This window comes from Lacerta agilis, chromosome 2 (genome assembly GCF_009819535.1).
Source record: "Lacerta agilis isolate rLacAgi1 chromosome 2, rLacAgi1.pri, whole genome shotgun sequence".
Classification (NCBI taxonomy): domain Eukaryota; kingdom Metazoa; phylum Chordata; class Lepidosauria; order Squamata; family Lacertidae; genus Lacerta; species Lacerta agilis.
In genome coordinates this window covers 80,366,132-80,387,437 of record NC_046313.1, presented here as the reverse complement: position 1 = coordinate 80,387,437, position 21,306 = coordinate 80,366,132, and the positions used below count along the sequence as shown (strand labels likewise).

The 21,306-nt window shown below is 45.5% G+C and overlaps 1 protein-coding gene across 5 annotated transcripts in view; it reads right to left on the bottom strand.

Annotated features, from left to right (window-relative positions):
- Positions 1-21,306, bottom strand: part of CELSR3 (cadherin EGF LAG seven-pass G-type receptor 3) — an 84,479-nt gene that overhangs the window by 28,912 nt on the left and 34,261 nt on the right. For all 5 annotated transcript variants that reach the window (XR_004426020.1, XM_033141011.1, XM_033141013.1 and 2 more), the window contains exons 3-13: positions 11,831-12,053; positions 10,652-10,767; positions 7,935-8,023; positions 6,953-7,110; positions 4,145-4,308; positions 3,290-3,415; positions 2,294-2,463; positions 1,841-2,026; positions 1,490-1,600; positions 762-930; positions 255-396 (exon numbers count right to left, since the gene is read on the bottom strand). Coding sequence is in view for 4 of the 5 variants with exons in the window: in XM_033141011.1 (XP_032996902.1) it covers positions 255-396; positions 762-930; positions 1,490-1,600; positions 1,841-2,026; positions 2,294-2,463; positions 3,290-3,415; positions 4,145-4,308; positions 6,953-7,110; positions 7,935-8,023; positions 10,652-10,767; positions 11,831-12,053 (1,654 nt within the window). In the remaining variant the exon portion in view is untranslated. The remainder of the gene's footprint in view (positions 1-254; positions 397-761; positions 931-1,489; positions 1,601-1,840; positions 2,027-2,293; positions 2,464-3,289; positions 3,416-4,144; positions 4,309-6,952; positions 7,111-7,934; positions 8,024-10,651; positions 10,768-11,830; positions 12,054-21,306) is intronic.

The window sequence follows — 21,306 nt, the reverse complement described above, 5'->3', positions numbered from 1 at the left end:
AATTGTGTGGGCCTGCCCCATCTCACACTGATATGCTCAGATCACCTCACTGCTAATTAGCCATGTCCAAAGTAAGCTGCTAATCAACTCTAATGGGAGGAAGAAAATGATGCACAAAGAATGATATTCTCTGGTTTTCTCCTCGGTGGCCTATCTGTTAATGACTGGAGTGGAGGAGACCAAATGAATAGGGAAAAGAGCTATACCTAGGCCCGTAGGATGATGAGAAGTACGGGAGCAGTCCTGGATCTCACCTGTGCTCACAATATTGCCCAAAGTGATTCTCTCCACATTCGCAGACATAGCCGTGGGGAGCCCCAGGCTTCCGCCGACACACTGACTTGTTCTTGCAGGGGTTCAGATGACAGGCGTCAACGCAGTTGGCACCATAGTAACCTGGAAGGACAGGTTAGAAGTAATGTTCTAACTGAACCCGGCGAGATTATTAAGGTGGAGTGGATCACAGCGCCAAGCCCTTATCAATTCTCTCTTTCACCCACCCATCCAAAAAGAAAATCCTGCAACAGAAGAAGCCAAAGGCTATGATTGAGGTATAGGGATTGTGCAAATCTGCTTGATTTACACACCTTTGGCTGAAAAATTTGGCTTATTTGATCACTGAATTGGGAAGAACACCCCCCACACCTCCACACACACACAGTGACTGGGCAGCTTGTGAAAATCATGGCTAAGTGAAGGATCTGTGTTTCTTGTGCATCTCCTACCTGGCTGGGTTAGGGTTAGGGTTGTGCATCTCCTACCTGGATGGCAGACGCAAGTGTAGCTTTGCCACTTGTCCTGGCACAGACTGTTGGCAGGGCAAGGGTTGGAGTCACAAGGGTTGGGCACAGTACATCCTGCTTCCACGTTCAGAGTGCTGCTGGGCTTGGGTAATGCCATCCCTGTGGCTGTGTCACCTAGGCGTACTCCCTGAAAGCCAAGTGAAAGGGGCATTATACAGGATCTCTTTAGGAAAGCCAATGGACAATTTGGCCAGCCTCTCAAGTCATAGCGACTGTTCTATAAAATTGCCCAGTAGCCTTTGCCAAGCTTTCCTGATGTTTTCTCTTCCCTTATTATCAACTATTAAGGAGTCCTATAGAAAGCCGCCCCACCCCCCTCTGCCCACAAAGAGTGGCAGTCCTTGCAAAGGAAAAAATCTGTGGCTTGTGTCACATCCATACTATAGATTTAAAGCACTCTTATACCACTTTAACAGTCATGGCTTCCCCCAAAGAATCCTGGGAGCTGTAGTTTGTTAAGGATGCTGACCTCCCAGATACTCAGTTTCCAGCACCCTTAACCAATGAAGGTCCCCAGGATTCTCCATGACTGTTAAAAGTGGTATAGCGATGCTTTAATGTACGGTACGGATGTGAGCTTCTGGCTTTGCGTTTCTTTGTTTTCTTAAATCTCCCATTTGCGAATACTGCCTGTCACAGAATCAAAGCAGAGGAAGTTTGACATTTGGAAAATTGCCGGAACTTACCTGGATGCAACCCTCCAAACCATGATGCACTTTACCAGACTCCAGGATTCCCCCAACATGGAGATGCTTCACTTTCAGGCCATGTAGCTCATTTCCAACAACTACAGTGTCCTGAGAAAAGAAACCCAACCAATAGCCATTTCATACTTTGCATGTTCTCTACATGTTCTAAAAAGAAGCTCTCGGCTATAAGGCAGGAAGAGACCATTAGTATTGGTCAGAGAGAGAGAGAGAGAGAAGGAAACAGGCAACAAGGTTCTGCTAAAAACACTCAAAGGGGTGGAAGAAGACTCACAAAATGTGGATCATTTGTGCCATTGGGGATAATGTGCCCCCACCCTCAGGGCTCACCTGGTAAAAGCCGAAGTCCAGGTTGAGGGTGATGATGTAACGTGTCTCTCGGCCACTCCGGACATCCTGTAGCTGTAACTGGAGGTCGTGCCACGTCCCATCATTCAAGTGCATCTGATCCAGGAGGAGCTTGGTGGTGCGTCCAGAGCCCCTGTTCACCATGAAGGAGAGCAGGCCGGAGTCCAGCTAAAGAAAGGGCAGCGTTAGAATGGAGCAGATTCTACCCAGGGAGCAAGACCCAAGAAAGCTCAGAGTGAGGCTGGTAAGAGATGGATCCAAGGGAGATTTCCAAAGGCCGAACAGAGAGGCTTGGAGGGTGGACGGTCACAGTCAGCTCTTGGGCTAGATGATCTTTGGTTTTACAGCTTTAAGTGGAATGATTACCTCTCACAACATTTGCTCACAGCACAGAGCAGAAGCAGATGGTAGGCTTGTGGGTACTGGGAACATTACCTGGCAGAGTATGGTGGTGTACTGGCCAGCATGTGCCTGAAGCAGCACTCCGTTCAGTTTGCGTGTCCGGAATGCCAGGCCCATATACCAGGGGGTGGAGATCTTCACTTCATTCTTGAAGTCCCAGAAAAGGATGCTGTTGCCACGGAAATGGTGAGGGTGATGCATGGCTGGAAAAGAAAAGAGGAGTATCATAACAGATGCTGGAGATCAGAACAGTGTGATGAGGCTTATGACGGGAGATGCTTCCTTCACTTCGGTGACTTTTGTGCCATTTTGTGCCAAGGAAATACCCCTGGATTAGGCCTGGGGAGAGGAGCTGGAGGTTTAATCTCACTTAAAATGCCGAGGAGTGGACACACTGTGCAGAGAAAAGGCAAGCAACATGACCAGATATCAGGTCTAGCAGGTCTGGGCCAAACACCTGAGAACTGCAAATTTAGATGATTCTACAGACTGAAAAAACTTTTGAGGACTGGCTTTTTTTAAAATTTTAGCTAAGTGTTAGAGCATGTGCTTTGCATGTAGAAGGTCCCAGGTTCAATCCAGTGCATCTCCAAGTTGGGCTGGGAGAGACCTTGGTCTGAAATCCTGAACAGTTGCTGCCAGTCAGTGAGATAATACTGAGCAAGATGGGCCAGTGGCCTGACTCAGTCAAGCCTATGTTCCACTGTGAAATTGTGCTTTTCTCTTCAACATCCTCAAAACTGATGCCTGATTCTTTCCTGACCACCACTCACGTGCAGTTTAAAGGGAAAAGTCACCATTTAGATATACATATGTGCTCTATAAGGCAGAATGTTTTGACACTGGATACAAAACATACTATCATTTTTGCCTTACTTTCCTTGGGAACCCACATCCCCTTCCAATAGAACCTTTCCAAGGCCGAAGTGTTGCATTTCGTTTTGACCATACCTCCTGGCTTGCACTCCCATGACAGTCCTGGCCACCCCTTCCATGTGCTTCCTGAATATTTCACAAAGTTACACTCACCATGCCTGCACTCCTTGCCTCCAAAGCCTACTGGGCATTCGCAGGAGAAGGAAGACCAGCCCACAGTGCAGGTGCCACTGTTCTTGCAGGGGTTGGAATCGCAGAAGGAGTGCTTGGCATGGCAACCTGGGGACATTGCAGATGGACAGCACAAATGAAGACAAAGGATGTTACTTGGAACAGCTTCTTCTTTGGCTTCAACTCCCAACTTTCCTAAACTACGATAAGAGGCCCTCAAAGTTGAACATTAACAATAGGCAGGAACATCTCCTGATGCCATCAATTTCCTCATTCAGTCCTTCAAGCACTGCCTTTCTTCGCAATGTCTGGAAGCTGCAGCAGACACCAAGAATGGTCCTCTCCAAGTCTCACCTTTCCCTCTGGAAATGCCTTTCTGGTTAGGCACAACAAGTATGAAGTCCCCAAGAAATCCACAGTGGGAAAGACTGATTTGGGATGGTGACCTGAGGATACAGAGCCTTTCCCATTAGGTCAGTGGTTTGGGTCTGGCCCACATCCTGCCCAGGCAATGAGAAAGCAGAGGTGCCCCTATTAGTATTACACTCGTAGCGTCAGCCAAATGGTCATGCACGTTCGTTAGATAAAACAAAGGGCCAATAAACATACAGTGCTGAACTTCTCTTCTTCCAGGAGTCTTGCCAGAGCTACAAAACAGAGGGCCAGCTGGTACTGGTGCAGCCTATGGTATAATTAAAGCCATGGCCTGGTTCCCTGAACCATCAAGCCAGCTATAGCCAAGCTCTTTGCAACACTGCAATGGAAGGCAAGGATGATATGGGAGAGGAATGAGCCATGGCTTGGGAGAGCCATCCATGGTTAAGCAGCTTACATTACCTGTTGCGGTCCCATTGTTTGCAATGTAGGAAGCCAGGTCAATGCGTTTACTGTCAATGTACAGATCTCTCATGCACCCCACAAACTCCCTGTGCTCCACTGGAAAGTTCTCAGGCAGATTGGGGACCCCTCCAAGGAGCAAAGGCCCAGTGAGGTCCAGCGATCTGGAGGAAGAAAAGGCCCGTAAGTGGTATTTGCTGCGGGTCAGCTTTCCGAAAGGTTACCTTTAAGCTAGAAATGGGAGTATAATGGGAAAGGGGACAAGCGTTTTGCTTAATCTACAGAACAGGGAAATGCAGAAGCCCCATGCACAGGCGTTTTGACATTAAATGCAGCCATACTGTTCAGGTAGTCCCACCCTCCCTGAGCCAAGCATGCAGGATTTAGGACAAGCCATTGGCAGCCAGGACTGTGGTGGGACACCAAATCTTCCACGTCTCACCACAAGGAAGAAAGGAAAAATGAAATTCATCCCACCAGCCCACAGTCTCATTGATGCTGTTAGATATTTAGCATACAGAATCCTCTAGGGTCTTGCCATTATAACTTTGACAAGTGGTATATAATATCAACCTACCTTGCAAGGTTGCTGTAAGCATTACTGAGATGACATATAATTAGTGCTTGGAACATTCAAAACATGCTATATAAACTACTCAGAAGCCTAGTTTGGTATCAAGCGGTGGAAAATAAATAAATAAATTAAATGAAGCTATCACAGTTGTCCTTACTACAGAATAGTTACCACTCACAATTTTAATTTTTATCCCCACTTTTTATATGTGAACTGAATTGACAGTGTTACAAGGTTGTTAAAGGGTAGACCAATTTGTGTTAAATGGTCTTAGACATCCTGAAGAACACCATGAGAAAAGCCTTTGTAGTGGGAAATTTGGGGTTTTCTTAATGAAAGTCGTTGATAAAAAAAACCTTACACTCCCACCGTTTCATTCGGATCACTGAAAAGCAAGTGTTACCATCCAAGCGCCAATGCAAATAAGGCTGTCGCATGATTACTTGAGACCCATGACCGATTCTGACACTCACAAACAAACATCAGTTGGTAACACAATACACTAATCCCAACGAAGGAAAATCCTGATAATGAAGATTGACTTGTAAAAAGTCTTCGACAGTGTTTTTTCCAAAACAGACACCCCAATATTAAGAGGCCTCTAGTTATTTCAGAAGTCATGTTCAAACTTTTCTCATGTCCCATTCCCTTGCATCTATTTTCCATTATATCCAGCTCTTCTTTTGAGTAGAAGCTTGCATGTAGTGTGTGTGTGTGTGTGTGTGTGTGTGTGTGCATGTGTGCACCCCTAGTCCAGTATAAGGACTATCTTCTTTCCTTGCCATTCATTCCTATTTGCTTCTAACTTTCTCTGTCTTTCACAATGTTTGCAATCTCCTCTTCCCCTCTTCCCCCCCTTTCCTTAACCCCCATTCCATTTTTGCCCTGCTATCCTCAACTCCGCACTTCCCTCTCTCGTCCCCCTTTCTGTAGGTGACTTCTGATGCATGACTCAGGTGCACAGAAACAGCCACAAGCAAAACAAAATGCGCAAAACTAAAAGCTAATATTTCCCTTGCCTGGATCGAAGCTCTGGACTGCTTTGTGCATAGGCAATGTTTTCTAGCCAGTCTGAGCCATCACACACAGGCAAGTGCAGTGGACCTCACAAGTAAGGGTGTCCAGAGGATTGCCCGAGGCTCCTGCTTGCAATTGCTACATTGTTCTAAAGGTACTGCTTTATTGTGCATTTTAATTATGGTTATTTGTGTTTCTGTGGTTTGTGCAACTTAGTTTTGTAAAGTCTATTTTGGCATTAGACATCATGTGTTTATGTGTGTGTATCGGGGTAGCCAAAGTTTTGCCCTCCAGATGTTCCTGGACTACAACTCCCAGCATCCTTGACCATTGACTATTTATTTATTTATTACAGTATTTATTGATTTCTATCCCACTGTTTCCTCCAAGGAGCCCAAGGTGGCATACATGGTTCTCTCCCTCCTCAATTAATCCCCACAACAGAGCTATGAGGTAGATTAGGCTGAGAGGCAGTGGCTGGCCTGAGTTCACCCAGTGAGCTTCATGGCCGAGTAGGGATTTGAACCCTGGTCTCCCAGGCCCTAGTTCGACACTCTTACCACTATGCCACACTGGCTGCTGTGGTCAGGGCCAGCGTGTCCATTAAGGTGAACTAGGCAATTGCCTAGGGCGCTAAAATGGAGGTGGCGCTGGCCAGGCTTGGGCAGGGGGGCAGGTGGGGCTAGCAGCAGCTTCTCCGCTGTAGTGGAGAGGTGCTGCTTGCCCCCTACACCACCCCCTGGCTCCTGCTAAAGCAGGCTTTGGTAGGGGGCGGGGGGCGCCAGAAGGTGGTCTCGCCTAGGGCGCAAGAAACCCTAGCACTGGTCCTGGGTGTGGTGTTATGCTGGCTGGTTGGGGTTGAAGGGAGTTGGAGTCCAGCTACATATGGAGGGTCACAGGTTAGCCATTCCTCCTAGACAGGATACGGAGCTGAGTAATAAAAACTGCCGCTGCCTCTGTATCTGTGGGGTGGGGAAGCAGGCAAAAAGCCAGAGAGAAACAATGGCACAGAGCAGTTTGCATGGGTAACTGTGAGACTCCCCCTGACACTGCAGTAGGGTGTGGCTTATTACAAGTCACGTGACCACTCTCCAAGCTTCTCCTTCCTAACTTCCAATTGGGGGGGAGGGAGGTAAGGAAAGGAAAGGTGTTTCTACTTAGCTCTTTGAAGAGTGGGCAGCACATTTCTGGTCTAGCTGCAAGTAGGAAACACTCACTTTTTGGAACTGGACTGCACCCCCTCTGCTGCACAGGAGTAGTTCCCAATCTCGTTGCCGAACTGCAGTGCCACAGATGCATCACATTTGTCCACCATTAGAATGGCCACTTTTTCTTTGGAAGGTCCCTGCACAGAGCCCAGGGAGCTGATCTTGGGCTGAAATGATATAGCAAGGACTAAGTGGGCATCACCCAAACAAAAAAAGCCACATTTCCTTATTCTCAATTACAGGTAGGCAGCTGTGTTGGTCTGCCATAGTCAAAACAAAATAAAAAATAAATAAAATTCCTTCCAGTAGCACCTTAGAGACCAACTAAGTTTGTTCTTGGTATGAGCTTTCGTGTGCATGCACACTTCTCCAGATACCACAAGTCACTAATGTCCCATTGAAACATTCAGGGGGGAAAAGACAAGTCAGAATGCAAGATGTCAGTGGGTGGGTGGGGAGCAGAATCCCTGCAGATAGAAAACTAGCAAGGGACAAAGAACACCAGGTTCTTATTTAATGTAACCGTCCCGATGCATTTCTGCAGAAAATCCTTCCTTTGAAGCAAGGGTTAGCATTAGAGGGGAAATTTCCTGCAAAGCAAAGATCATTTTCAGAACAGAGGTTTTTTTTTCTCTTAAGACTGCAACGAGGCTAATTTCCCTCTCCAGAAAGAAAGAGTTTAACTACCTCTCCATTTCTGGTCTGATCCCATTAATTATCAACACTACATCCCAGCTAATGCAATTCACTTTTTTTTTTTTTAAGCCAGCATATTTGATTCAAAGAAGTGGTTTGCTGGGCGGGGCAGCAGTTAGCCAGGTTAAAAAAAAAAAAGTACAGGAAACAAAATTAGGCCAGAGAGAAAAATCTGATAGAATGAATCTGTATCATATTTCCCCTTAAAACCCATGGCACTTGGAAAAGAACTGCAGACAGAACCAGGATAACAAAATAATCACAATGACAGAAAGCCAAAGATGCTAGCACCTACCTTGTTGTAATAGTGAAGCTGCACCGTATGCCATTGCCCGTCACTCACACCTCCGGGCACGTAGGGAGCAACAATGGTGCTAGACTCTCCTGCAAGGAGAGACATCATAAACTGTCAGCCAGGCAGACTTTAGGCCAAACTAGACAATATGTAAAATGTGTGGTTTTTTTGTTTTTTTAAATTGTCCCTTTTTCTTCTTTAAAAATGGCAGTCATAGGGAACCAAACAGGAACAGGACCGCGGCACAGGGTGGCATGCTAATTCTTCTCCACTGTGCTGCAGACCCACCGGGAAGGGTTAAATTGCACCCCAGTTGTCCTTGCCACGTCCTGCAATCCTGATCCTGCTTGGGAGCCTCCTACAGCTGTTACTTTTGAAGGAAAAGGGCACATTTGGCCCTTTGACAAACCCTAAGGGAACACTGCTAATGTGTGGTAGCAGTATCACTCTTCCAAACATATCAAGATAAGAGAGTCTCACTTTGGCCCATATAATCACTGACAGTTCATCACATGTAGGCACGTATGCAAAAGTACAACTTGTGGAAGACAGCATGATAACACATGCGCTGTGTATATGCACAAAGATGGAGAGGGAGAGAAGTTGCTTTGAAACATACAGTAGCATTAATTTAGTATTTCTAGATACACTTTCTAAGAAATAAATAAGGCACTACAATGTTAGGAAGAAGGCATGCACCCTTCAAAGCGATTCAGTCAAATGGTTCCAAGTATATTGGCAAGGGAACAAAGGAAAGGCAGCTGCCTTGGAGCTAATCTTTGTCTGGCCCTTCCAAACATCAGCTCTCCATGTTGAGCAGCTTGTGAAAAAAGAACCTGTTACAGCCAAATCCTGTCTAGGATATGTAACAACTTGGTAGTGTCTTTTTGAAGAGGATTAAATTTGAGGAACAGGAGGTGATTGGTGGCTTTTAATATGACTTTTAAAAAAGACAACAGAGAGAATCAACCCCCTAAAAAATGTGTGGTTCCCTCCTTCATTCTTTGTATTTTTGATCATTTATTAAATGGGTTGATTGTTTAATTTAATTGGTTATGGGATATTAGGATTGAAAGGCGGAATGTAAATAATATAAATACAGTACACACGTGCACATAAACATGCACGCACTCCTAAGCAAAGCTGTGGAGTCCAGTATCACAGTGTTGACCTGAATTTCCCCCCTGCAACTAAGCAAGCAAACAAGCTTGGGTTCCTATTTGTGGCTGTGGTCAGCCTTCGCACCCTGGCCATTGACTCAGATACATTAAGAGTCCCGGAAATAACAGCCCTTTCGGTAACTATATTTAAGGCACTTGACACCTGAACATTGCCTTTGAAGTTGAGCAGCCCACAAAAGGCTATATATCTTCAGATGGAACCTGATGTGTAACGGACATGGTTTTGGGTGGGTGGTCTTGTTGTGTCATATAACAGGATGCCTTTTAAACCACAGCTTAAAACAGAACATGGCTTCTCACTGATGCAGCTCCATCATTCATCCCAACATGAAAAGCATGCTTAACTAGTCCTCTGAGACACAATCTAATTTGACTGTGACCTTCAGACCCAACATGATACGACGACGTACAAATACATATTATACAGGCACGCGAACGCAAACATTGCTGCGCATACAAAGATGTTCCCTCGCAATCCATACCATTTTATGCTTTCCCCCCCAACTTCATGCCTGCTCACACCCTATACCTACGTATAAATAGTACCGTTGTGATTCCCCATTAACACTCTTTAATTATAATAATAGTTTATTAAATTTCTATACTGCCCTTTACCCAAAGTTCAAAGGGTGGTTTACAACAATACATACCAGAATAACAAACAAAAACTATACATGCCCCCAGTTTAAAAGGCCATAGATTGTTTAATTAGCCAAAGGCCTGAGAGAAGAGAAATGTTTTTGCCTAACACCTAAAGATATGTTGTGAAGGTGCCAGGTGAATGTCCTTGGGGGAGCTTTTGCACTCAACCCTTTTGCTCTGTGCAAAGCATAACCCAGCATTCCTCTTCAGTCTCAGTGGTTACAAATGCACCACCACTGATTGCAAACACAGTGCAACACAGAAACCCAGCCCACTGGCTTATCCCGGTCTACCCCTGCCATCAAAGTCTCAACACACAGATTCACAAAGAATCACAGAATCACACTTTCAGGTACAGACCCTGAAGAGACAAGGCACACACCAGGAGTTCAAACCTGAATGCTCATCCTGAAGCCATATGCTCCTCTGCAGGGCAGCTAATATGATCTTCTGGGCCAGGTACACTGTTTGTGTTCAGTCCTCACCCCCAACACATCATGTTTTAGTCCTTTTGAGCCCTGGAACCCACCTGCTCCCCACAAGTTTCACTTGCACCTCCTTTCTGCAGTCCTGCATTGCTGATTATGCTTCCTCTCCAATAAAGCTCCTTCTATCCCATCCTATTCTACCATGAACATGTTTTGCAGTACCAGGAGTCCCAAAAAACCACAGACATCGGCCATCACTCTTCTGTTGCTAAGAGATTGGAGCCTGGTGCCCCTTGGAGCTGGTATAGCAGAAGGCAGGGAGACCAACAGTAGGTGGCACCAGACCCAATGTCCAACTCATTTTGGTTTCGTCCTCTTCCTCCTCCCTGTTGATCTCTACAAAGGAGGCACCCCCATTGTAAGAAAGTAGGCAAACAGGCACTGCAGACCCATCTGCATCACCTACCTGTGGAGTACTTCAGCTGGACTTGCCCATCCACAATCTCTACAGCCAAGAAGTCATGCTTCTCATTTAGACGTCCATTGTAGATTAGGAGGCCACTGCTCTCTAAGGTGGCAAATCTAAACAAAGCAACACAGTGATAAAGCAGAGGAAGAATAAGCATTTCTGCAAGTTGTTAATTAGCTAGCCTGGGCCTGAGATGAATTATGACATTCCCTGGGGCAATACTTCCATCAGGTACAGTTGGCTGAAGAGAATGTTGCTACTGCAGAATGACTAAGATTAAGATTCAACCATCAAGAAAAAGGAGGGTTGGTGTCTTTCTTTTTCTGCCTTAAATGGCAGGCCAACATTCAACAAGTGAGAGCTAACACTGCATCCCATATCTGGTAAAGCTGCACTTGTTGAATTTCTATTGTATTGTGTTTTTTAATTGGTGCAACCCACCCTGGGACCTTATGATGAAGGGTGGGTAAAATAGATTAAGATAAGATAAGATAAGATAAGATAAGATAGATAAGAGCCATTCTGCAACGAGAAAAAAAGGGGTTGGCAATTCTAATAATAATTCTAATAATGCGGGACGCGGGTGGCACTGTGGTCTAAACCACAGAGCCTAGGGCTTGCCGCTCGGAAGGTTGGCGGTTCGAATCCCCGCAACAGGGTGAGCTCCCGTTGCTCAGTCCCTGCTCCTGCCCACCTAGCAGTTCGAAAGCATCTCAAAGTGCAAGTAGATAAATACAGCAGGTACCGCTCCGGCAGTAAGGTAGATGGCGTTTCCGTGCGCTGCTCTGGTTTCGCCAGAAGAAGCTTAATCATGCTGGTCACATGACCCGGAAAAACTGTCTGCGGACAAACGCCGGCTCCCTTGGCCAATCAAGTGAGATGAGCACTGCAACCCCAGAGTCATTCGTGACTGGACTTAACTGTTAGGGGTCCTTTACCTTTACCTTAATTCTAATAATCTTCTTTTCTTCCAGCTAGATTTTAAAAAGTCACATCTGAATAGTAGACACTCAGCTAGAGCTCATATCTCAGCCCAATCTAGTATGAAGGAGAAACCCAGAAAGGTCAGGCAAATGCATTTTGGAGAGCAGAATGGAAAATGATTATCATCAGCTGCAGCTGAAAGATGGTTATTCTGTTAACTGACATGATAAGGCTCCAGCTCAAATAACTTACGAGAGGGAGAGGGTCAGGTGGAACCTCTGGCGAAGTCCTCGGAACATGATGAAAGATTTTGGGGGGAAGGAGCGTGTAGATACTTCGCAGTAAGGCTTTTCAAAGCCCCCCGGGGGGCACTGACACTGGAAGCCGCCATCGGCAGAGTTGGTGCAGGTGCCTCCATTCCTACATACGCCAGGGACGCAGCGTCCTGCCCGACTATCCACCTCACAATTATCACCTGTTTGGGGGGGGGAGAACAGAAGAAAAGAGGTCAAGGGGCTTCTGGGAGTGGAAGAGGCAAAGGCTGGAGGAAACATCAAACTGAGTGTTCCTGGCATTGGACAGGGTGGGGCAATACATAGATTGCTAAGTAAGACAAGGCACCGAATATGTCTGCGTACTGTCAATCACGTTTGTGGTGCTCCAGAAAAGCCAACCAGGTGCAACAGCTTCCAGCCTGATAAGCCTCTTCCTCCTGATTATACCCTATGTAAAACTTCATGCATCGAAGCGTTCTAGTTTAGGAAGCCATGCTTTGGAGATTTAAAACCCTGCCCACTGCCATATACACCAAGGAGAACCATGAAAACTCAAAGCATGGCATCTCCTTCAGACTCCAGCTTTATCCCAAGGACCTCAGCTCCATCACCCTGAAAGCTGCTGGTCGCTCCGCATGGCCGAGGAGAAACGTACGCTGAACACTCAGCAAATATCTCCTGTGGACTAATTTGAAAAGGTCTGTTACATTAGCTCCTTTACACACAAGGCAAACATTTACTCGTATTAGAATTGGTGTCTTCCAGTCACCCAAAGAAAGAGATTGTGTGAAGTTCCTGATGCGCTGGCCATGACAGCAGATCCCTCAGTCGAGTCCTCCTTACCAGGAACAAAATCCATAGTTCCATGCACAGTATGTCTGCAGGAATTTTTCCATGAGCGACTGGCAAAGTAAAACACTGAAAGGCAGAGTTATCATTTCTCATTAAAAAAAATGAGAACAGTACCTGTACATTTTGTCTCATATCTCAGGTTCTACAAGTGCTAAAAGCTTGCTTTTCTTTCTTTTTTTAAAGCTGGTAATTATGGTTCATACTGGAGAGGGTAAACTGCCTCCCTCCTGTGGACACCCATGCATGGTTCTCCTCACAAAAGCACATTAAACTCAGCTGAGGAATTTCCCTCAGGTTTATAAACATATCAAAAGCCCTTGCTCTTGTGAAACCAGCCACATAGGCCTACTCTCCTGAGGCTTCAGCAGGCCTCATTTCCAGGCATATACAGGAAAACAGCTTGGGATGCGGACTAGCAATTCCCTCACCATTTCATGCATTAAAAAGATTTGTTTTCTAACACGAGTATCGCCAGAGCCATCACCTGGGGACTCATAATTAGCTGATAAGAGCATGAAACACCAAGGTCATCCATCCAGATAGAAATGTTCAGCGGGGAGCATTTTGTAAGAGCTAGTATGACAATGTGCATATATTAGCAATTTCCACTCGCAGGCAGGGTACATGGGACTGACATCATCACCGTGGTTGTTGACTACTGAGGAGACAGCAAGGAGCCCATTGCTCTAGTTTAAAGCAGGCCAGGTAGCAGCCCTAGGGGAAACGGACGACATCTATCTCTTTCAAAAGAAGAACCACAGTTGCTGGACGGACACCATCAGGTGCTCCTGGCAGTGGTTAGCAACAGCAAATCTCTCTGCTCGTTACAGCTGCCAAATTGAGGCCGTTTCCAACACAACTGGAATCCGTGTCCCTAAATGTGGCTTCTGGAAGACCTCTCCTGTTTGTATTGTTGTGTCCCCAAAGAGCCACTTGGTGTCGCCATCTACTATTTGGTGCCTTGGGGAACCTGAAGCAGAGCCATCAGATTCCACATACATGCCGTCCTTCTGACAAGCTGAACTCTTCGCTGTCGTCACCAATACCAGGCATGTCAGGTTTGCTGCTGTAGTTTTCCCTTGGTGGAACAGGAATGCAGAGTGTTGGGCAAGGGGAGTTCTCTTTGCCAGTGATCTGTGAGGAGGAGACAACAGTTCTCGGGCCCAGCTGAGAGCTAATTCCTTCGAACCGTTTGTCGGCAAGGCTCATATCCTATGCATTGCAGCACACCTGAGTTCAAATACTTCTCTGGTTCACTAGAGCACAGAGTCTCGCCCTCACATGGGTATTAGACTCACTCACACCTTCCAAGTCTGACAGAAGTGTGCTACTGGGCTGCTGTTTTCCTTGCGGACTTTTCATAGGTCATTTGAAAGCAGACTGCTGGACTAAATGGGCCTTTTAATCTGATCCAGCAAGTCTCTTTGCATGTTCGTAGGACTAATGCTGATTACAGAAGATGGTATGGGCTCAGTACGGGGGGGGGGGGGAGAAATGGGTCCCTGCTCTTCCACCAATACTCAGTTGTGATGAGGGCCACACAGCCTTGGATCCAACAGGGAGAGAAGCAATTGCTTCTTGCCAGATTGTGCCAGAAAAGACAATTAGTTTGCAAATGCCAGTATCCCCCCCCCCCACCTCCACTTCTCTGAAGCTGAAACAAGAGAGGCAAAGAGAGGGCTGGCTAGGATCTAATGAGCCCACCATGCCTATACTGTAGTTTGCTGAAAGAGGCTCTCTGGAATGGAAGTATTACAAATCTAGGCAGATCTAGAGCTGTGGATGGTAAACTAACCACAAGGAGCATGGGAAGATGAACACCTCCTGCTACACTGTACTGGACAGTTGCCACAGCTACCAGGCCAACATACAGCTCACCCCCTCCATTGGTTTTGTTACTCACTAACTGATATCAAGCAGCATTGGAGGACATGTGCTATGCATCTCCAGCAGCACTATTTAAGCAGAGGGTTTTGTAAAAGACTGTCCCTGAAGCCACTAAGAAATCTGGAAGGCTAAGGGTCTAGTGGGGTGGGGCGGGACAGTTATTTATGTAATTATTTATAAATTTTCTTAATTGCTTTATGTCCAAAAGAATCTCAGAGCAATGTACCAAACAGAAATGGATAGGATTTGCTGATTACCAGATAAAAAACTATTGAATAGTGGGTGGACATAGCAGACAACACAGTGATTTTCAAGCAGCTCTCTTTATTCTGAGGCTGGAACTGAACTGAACTGAAGGGCTGAGCCAGCCTGCTTATATAGTATTCAGTAACATGCAACAGTAACGACTCTCTCTCTAGCTACCCAATCCGTGACCGGCAATCTCAATCCTTCATTTGCATGTGCGGACCTGAGTGAGAACTGCAGCCACAGTAGGCAGAGTGAAACTATATACACAACACCCCTAGTGGCCTAGGGTGAGAACTTCAATACTTAACAAAAACCTATTAAAGTAACATTATACCGTTCGAAAATTAATAGTGACCAGGCTGGGATCATCATTCTAGGAAGGCCTGGTGGAATAAAAAGGTCCTCAATGGGTGCCGAATTCCCAGACAGGTTGGAGCCTGTCTGATATTCACCAGAAGGCAGTTCCAAAACACTTATTCAAAAGACAAGGCCTGCAGTTACAGATTATAGTCATCCCTAGTTGACAGATCAAACTTCTGTTGTTTTCACAATCCAAATGTACCGTCATCTCAAAGTACAAATCTGTCTGGTTGACACTGGAATATGCCCTAATGCCAGTAAACAACAATGCAATAAGGAAGGTAATCTAGAAAACTCAGCAGGGCTGGAATAGATTAAATGAGAGAGAAAATGCTTTCCCAAGTGGCCTTAGGATAGCTTTCTTTTTACTGTATATCCAGAGGATTTGTTATTTGTTTCTGCGCCACAAAACTCAGAGATGGTCCTACTCATCATAGGTAATATTTGTGATGATGACTTGGAGGAAGTTGAGTAACGAGTGCTAGAGTCATAGTCCTGAAAAGGACTATGATTCATCCAGAAGGAGATAAAGTCTATAGAGGACGGATCAAACTACCTGTATACACAATCTGAAGCAAGCAAGCAAGCAATGCCTATCTGGGCTCAGAGGGCATCCTGATTCAGGGCTGAGAAAAGTGCTGTTTTCAAGACGCCTTCCTTCATCAGCCTGCTCCTCCATTTCATCCCCTTTCTGCTAAAGATCAAGGGTGATCTATGCAGCTATAGAAGAAGGAGCTGCCACCTCTTTAAATCTAGGAAGAGGGAATGGTGGGGCTCTGTGTAGTTCCATCCCCCCCCCCCCGGGGAACCTGAGGCATTTCCCATTGTCTCTGAAATGAAAGCACCCTCTCTTTGATGAGATCCGTAATGATTCCCTCCCGTCTGAAACCAGGGGGAGTGAAGACGGGAGCGGGAGCCACATTTAATCTGTTCCAACTGGAAAGACAGAGGCTACCTGCTTCACAAAATATTCATAGGCTTCAAACTTCTGTAGCACCAGCTGCTGCTGCTGCTGCTGCTGCAGCCTCCACACCTCTTGTTCTTTTTGGCTGTACCACACTAATGACCCTTTCTTGGGTCTTGACTCAAAGACATTTGCCAGGTATGCTAGCTCCAGCAGGGCGGATGCATGTCCTGCTTTACAGTCCTCTATCTGAACTGTCATAAGTCCAGATCAGAGAGAAAGACCCACAAGAAGGGAGAGCAGCAGGGGTCTTGTGGAAGCTCATTAGCAGTTAGAAACTCCTGCATAGAAGAACAAGCAAACGACAAGCAAACACGCAGGTCACATGGTCACAACCTTCCTCGTTGTGGTGAGATGGAATGCATTTTAATTATAGCTGCTGTTTTGCTTTTATCTGAAGTCTCTTGCTTGTGAGCCCCGACTTAAACCTATGGGAGCCAAGGTTAGGCAATTGTGGGTTGCTCCAACGACTCCCTTATACATTTCCAAACTGCAGATATCATTTCAGGAGGCCCATTCTGTGTGATGTAGGAATTGGCCCTTTAGTGTGGCGGCATTTGCCCTCTGGAACGCCCTCCTGCTATAGATTCAACAGGCACCTCCACTATTGTCCTTTAGCACCTTCCTACTTCAAGCAGCCTTTCAAGAGGAGATTTCTTTCTATCCCAGTTTGTATCTGCACTGAAGTTGTTTTTATATATGAAATTGTTTTAATGGTTGACGTTTCTGTTGGAAACATTTTATAGGAAACAATTCATAAATGCAAATAAATGCAGAGCATCTCTTTGGCTATACCTTTGAATGTGCATGTTTTATGTAAAACTGTTTCTGCCTTTCCCCTCTTACTATAGTGATGCCTTTCTGGGGATAGCAATGGTGCAATGCTGAGGGTGTGCCTCTGTGTCCTGTTTGTGGCCTTCCTGGAAGCATAATCTAGTTGGCAATGTAGGCAGCAGGAGAGTGGACCCAAGGGACCTTTGATCTGACCCAGCTGGGCTCTCCTTGCCCCCTAATGGTCGCTTCCGGTTGGCCTGCCAGTTCCAGGTATTGAGCATCACCACATGGGACTTTATAGGGTTGCCAGTTCACACCCCACAGATGCTGCTCATGCCTTTGCCAGTTGCGAAGTAGTAGGGGAGAAGGGGTAAGTGTGACTTCTCCTACCCTGTTCTCTCCCACCTATTGCGCCAGGCAATGATCAGGGGAAGCAGCGGGACTGGGCAACCCTCGTCTCCCACGGCCACTGCACAGGTGAGAGCAGCACCCCTGTGTTGTGGCCTGGTGACCCATGAGCTTACCCACAGTAATGCTAAAAATCAGAAGAGCAGAAGCAGTGGCCCAAAAGGAAGACCCCTCATGCGCGGCAAGATTGCGCACCAGGCTGACTGACTACAAAGGAAGACATTCCACAGCTGTATAGAAGAGGGGGGTTTTGGCAAGCAAAGCTTGCCACGCATGGGCGAGAAAACCTGAAACCTATTCAGAAATACCAAAGGCCCTGCCTTCCTCCGCACCTGCTCACCTTATGTCTCCTGTTTTCATTGCTGTGTTGTTTTAATGGGGTTGCTTTATTGCCGATTCTAATGACAGATGTTTGAATGGCGTTGCTTTGCTGTGTGCGTTTGTATTTCAGTGCAATTGATTTTTACACTTGTAAAAACTGCTCAGAAGCCTATTGAGTGGCTTACAAATTAAATAATGAATATAAATATGCATATTTAACAAGATAAATAGCTAGAGTGATAAACACAGAGAATCTTCATCCACCAGTTGGGTAGGCTCAGCTCAGCACAGAGCTACTTAGCAACAGCCTGTAAGGGGAGGGCCAGAATGAACCCCGCCCCCTCTAATTCCTCCACTGGTTCTTTGCTCTGTTCTTTTGGTCCTGTCCACTCTCCTAAGGAAACGGGGGAGATGCCAGGAAGTGACAGGGAAGCAAGTGCACATTAACCCTCCTCCTAATGTGGGCTTGCACTTCAGACACTCAGGGTTAATTACCATTGACTTTGCTTATCTCTTCCCCAGCCAGGCTTGGAGGTGCGTCTCTCCCTCCTGGTAGGCCAAGGTGCGCAAAGCCACTTTACTCATTGCCTCATCCTTTTATCAACCGGCAGCCCCTGGCTCCTCTGTTCCTGACTGTCTGTCCGGTGAATACGTGATCTACCCTGTAGATCAAGGGAACAGGAGGCTTGGTAGGGATGATATGTTAATAGCTGTGTGTATCTAAGCGAAAGAACTGCAATGCCTATCTTCAGATCCATCCTGCTCATGAAAAGACCATGTCACAATTACTTGAAGGAAGCCTCATTAAGCTCAATAGGCCTTCCTTCTGTGTATAAAAGGCTCAGGATCAGGCTTGCATTTCTGTAAACCATTAGGCTGCTTAAATCCTGTTAAGGTCCATTCAGCTAAGTTTTACTCAGCATGGATCTACTATAAAGAATAAATATGACTGTGTTAGGTCCATTAACTTTAATAGGTCTACTCTGGCTAAAACTTAGGTTTCTTTATATTGTTGTAATTCTGTTATAGTTTAATATAAATCACTAATATAATATTATATTATATTATATTATATTATATTATATTATATTATATTATATTATATTATATTATATAGTTTAATATAAGTCACTTACAAACTCATTTTTAAAACCGTGTTTATGGAAGACAATCTTACTCAGCTATGAGTGATCGCCAAAGAAGAATAGTTTAATTACTTTTTATATGTTTAAAACCTTCTGTGTTTTAATTTGTGTAAGCTGCCTGGAGTCCCAGTCTGACTACCCAGTGGAATATCTAAGAAGCTTGATTAATGCAACAGAAAAACTGTTGTCACAACTTCGGAACACAACAGCCAAGACCACATAACACTGGTCCTGAAAGACCTAAATTGGCTCCCAGTATATTTCTAAGCACAACAGCCCCAGCCCAGTATACTTGAAGGAGCGTCTCCCCCACCATCATTCAGCCTGGACACTGAGGTCCAGCTCCGAGGTCCTTCTGGTGGTTCCTTCATTGTAAGAAGTGAGGTTACAGGGAACCAGGCAGAGGGCCTTCTTGGTAGTGGCACCCACCCTGTGGAACGCCCTCCCATCAGATGTCAAGGAGATAAACAACTATATGACTTTTAGAAGACACCTGAAGGCAGCCCTGTTTAGGGAAGTTTTTAATGTTTGATGTTTTATTGTGTTTTTAATATTTTGTTGGAAGCCACCCAGAGTGGCTGGGGAAACCCAGCCAGATGGACAGGATATAAATAAATTGTTGTTGTTGTTACAGCTCTGTGTCTATGCCTAAAGCAACCTTTTTCTTAGGACAGTATTAAGTAACACACCGGAATACTAAGCAGGTTTCCCAAGAACAAGTACACAGATATTTTATGACATTTCTTCATGTATATTTTACTTCCAAACTCTAGGCTTCTGCTGGAGAAATCATTGCAGGGGGTTAGACTAGATGAACCTTGTGGTCCCTTCTGACTCTATGATTCTCACCCCCAATGACAAGCAGACTCTCAGAACACAACCCTGATGCCTGTGTTTCTAATTTGATGCACTAAGCTCTTGCTGTAATGCACAACAATCGCTGCCCCTTCTGTTGCCATCCTAGAGCCTGCACTTTTCAGTCTTGAGCAGACTGGCATGAATGATTCCCCTGGAGGAAAGTGTGGTTGCAAAAATTTATAACTCTCACTCTGTCCATCTTTGCAATTCTCTCAACACCTTCCTTTGCAGGATATCCTGTTAAACCTTAAGCTGGAGCCCTGCTAGTAAGTAACTAGGTCTGCTTGAAAATCTTCTCCATTGCTGCTGGCCATGTAGCCTGACTATGGAACATGGCAAGTACCTGCTGATCACCGTCACATTTTCCTCCCCTCCTACCTGGCTCCTTGCTACTGTCCACCTGCTGGCAGATGAGTGCTTGTTGTTGTTGTTTAGTTGTTTCGTCGTGTCCAACTCTTTGTGACCCCATGGACCAGAGCACGCCAGGCACTCCTGTCTTCCACTGCCTCCCACAGTTAACGTTATAGTAAACCCAAAGCTCTAAAGCAAGAATGGGGAATCATTTCTGGCCTGCAGACCAGATATTTATCTCCCCATCCCAGAGGTGCCAATTTTGACAGGTGTGCAGGGCACTCACTTCACTGGATCCCACCACTCTGGCCTTTACAATAGGGATGTGGGACCTGTGGCCCTGCAGATCATCAGTCTTTCAGTTAGCCTTAAACCTCTTGAGGGAACAGCATTTTTTTTTTATAAAAAAAAGATAAATAAACAGCACAATAACGCTTAAAGAAAAAGTTTTACAATGCTAACTTTCTAAAAGAATAAATGGGGAGGACCTGATCACCATGGGTTCTTCCTCCTGATTAAACTCTTCCAACCAACAATTCTGATTTTAAAAATGAAATGTTAGTTAAATAACACTTACATAAAAGAACGTTAGAGATTTATAGCAAAATAATGCTAATAAGGGGGGGACGGCACTTTTCAGTCCCCGTCATTTTAGCAACATTATTCCACCACCACCAATTAAATGCTTACAGTCCCAAACGAACATTAACTACTTTTGTTTATGGGCATTTCATGGGTAGCAATGGGGAATCATGCTTAAATTAATAAGTGCTAGGTGTGTGTGTGTACACACAGACACACACACACACCCCTTTTAAAAAAAGGATTCCTTGGATTCTGCCTTGCCCACTTCCAAATGGCTGCTCAGGTGAGCTGGATCTTCCCTCCCCCATCCACAGCCGCTGTGTCGTGCCCACGAACAGGCAGAAAAAGTGCAATATCCCCAGTAGTGTAGAAAGTCAATTGCAATTCCACTTATAGCTTACAGTGGAAAAGCAGTGATTTATTAGCGCTCAGAGCCTCCCGTTTGGAAGCAGCTTTGGTATAAGCTTTGGTTGGTTAGTCAGGCTTGCAGACCAATAATCCAATATCTTACGAGAAGGTGATTGAGGGAAAGTTTTTCTTCTAGTCACAGTTGTTATAACTTAAAGCCCCCGTAACAGAGGTTGTGCACAAACCATGCACTTAAAGCACCAAGAATCCTCAAAACTGTTAGTAGTTAAGGGTGCTGGGAATCATAGCTCTTAGAGGGGTAAACTACAGTTGCCAAGACTCTTGAGAGCA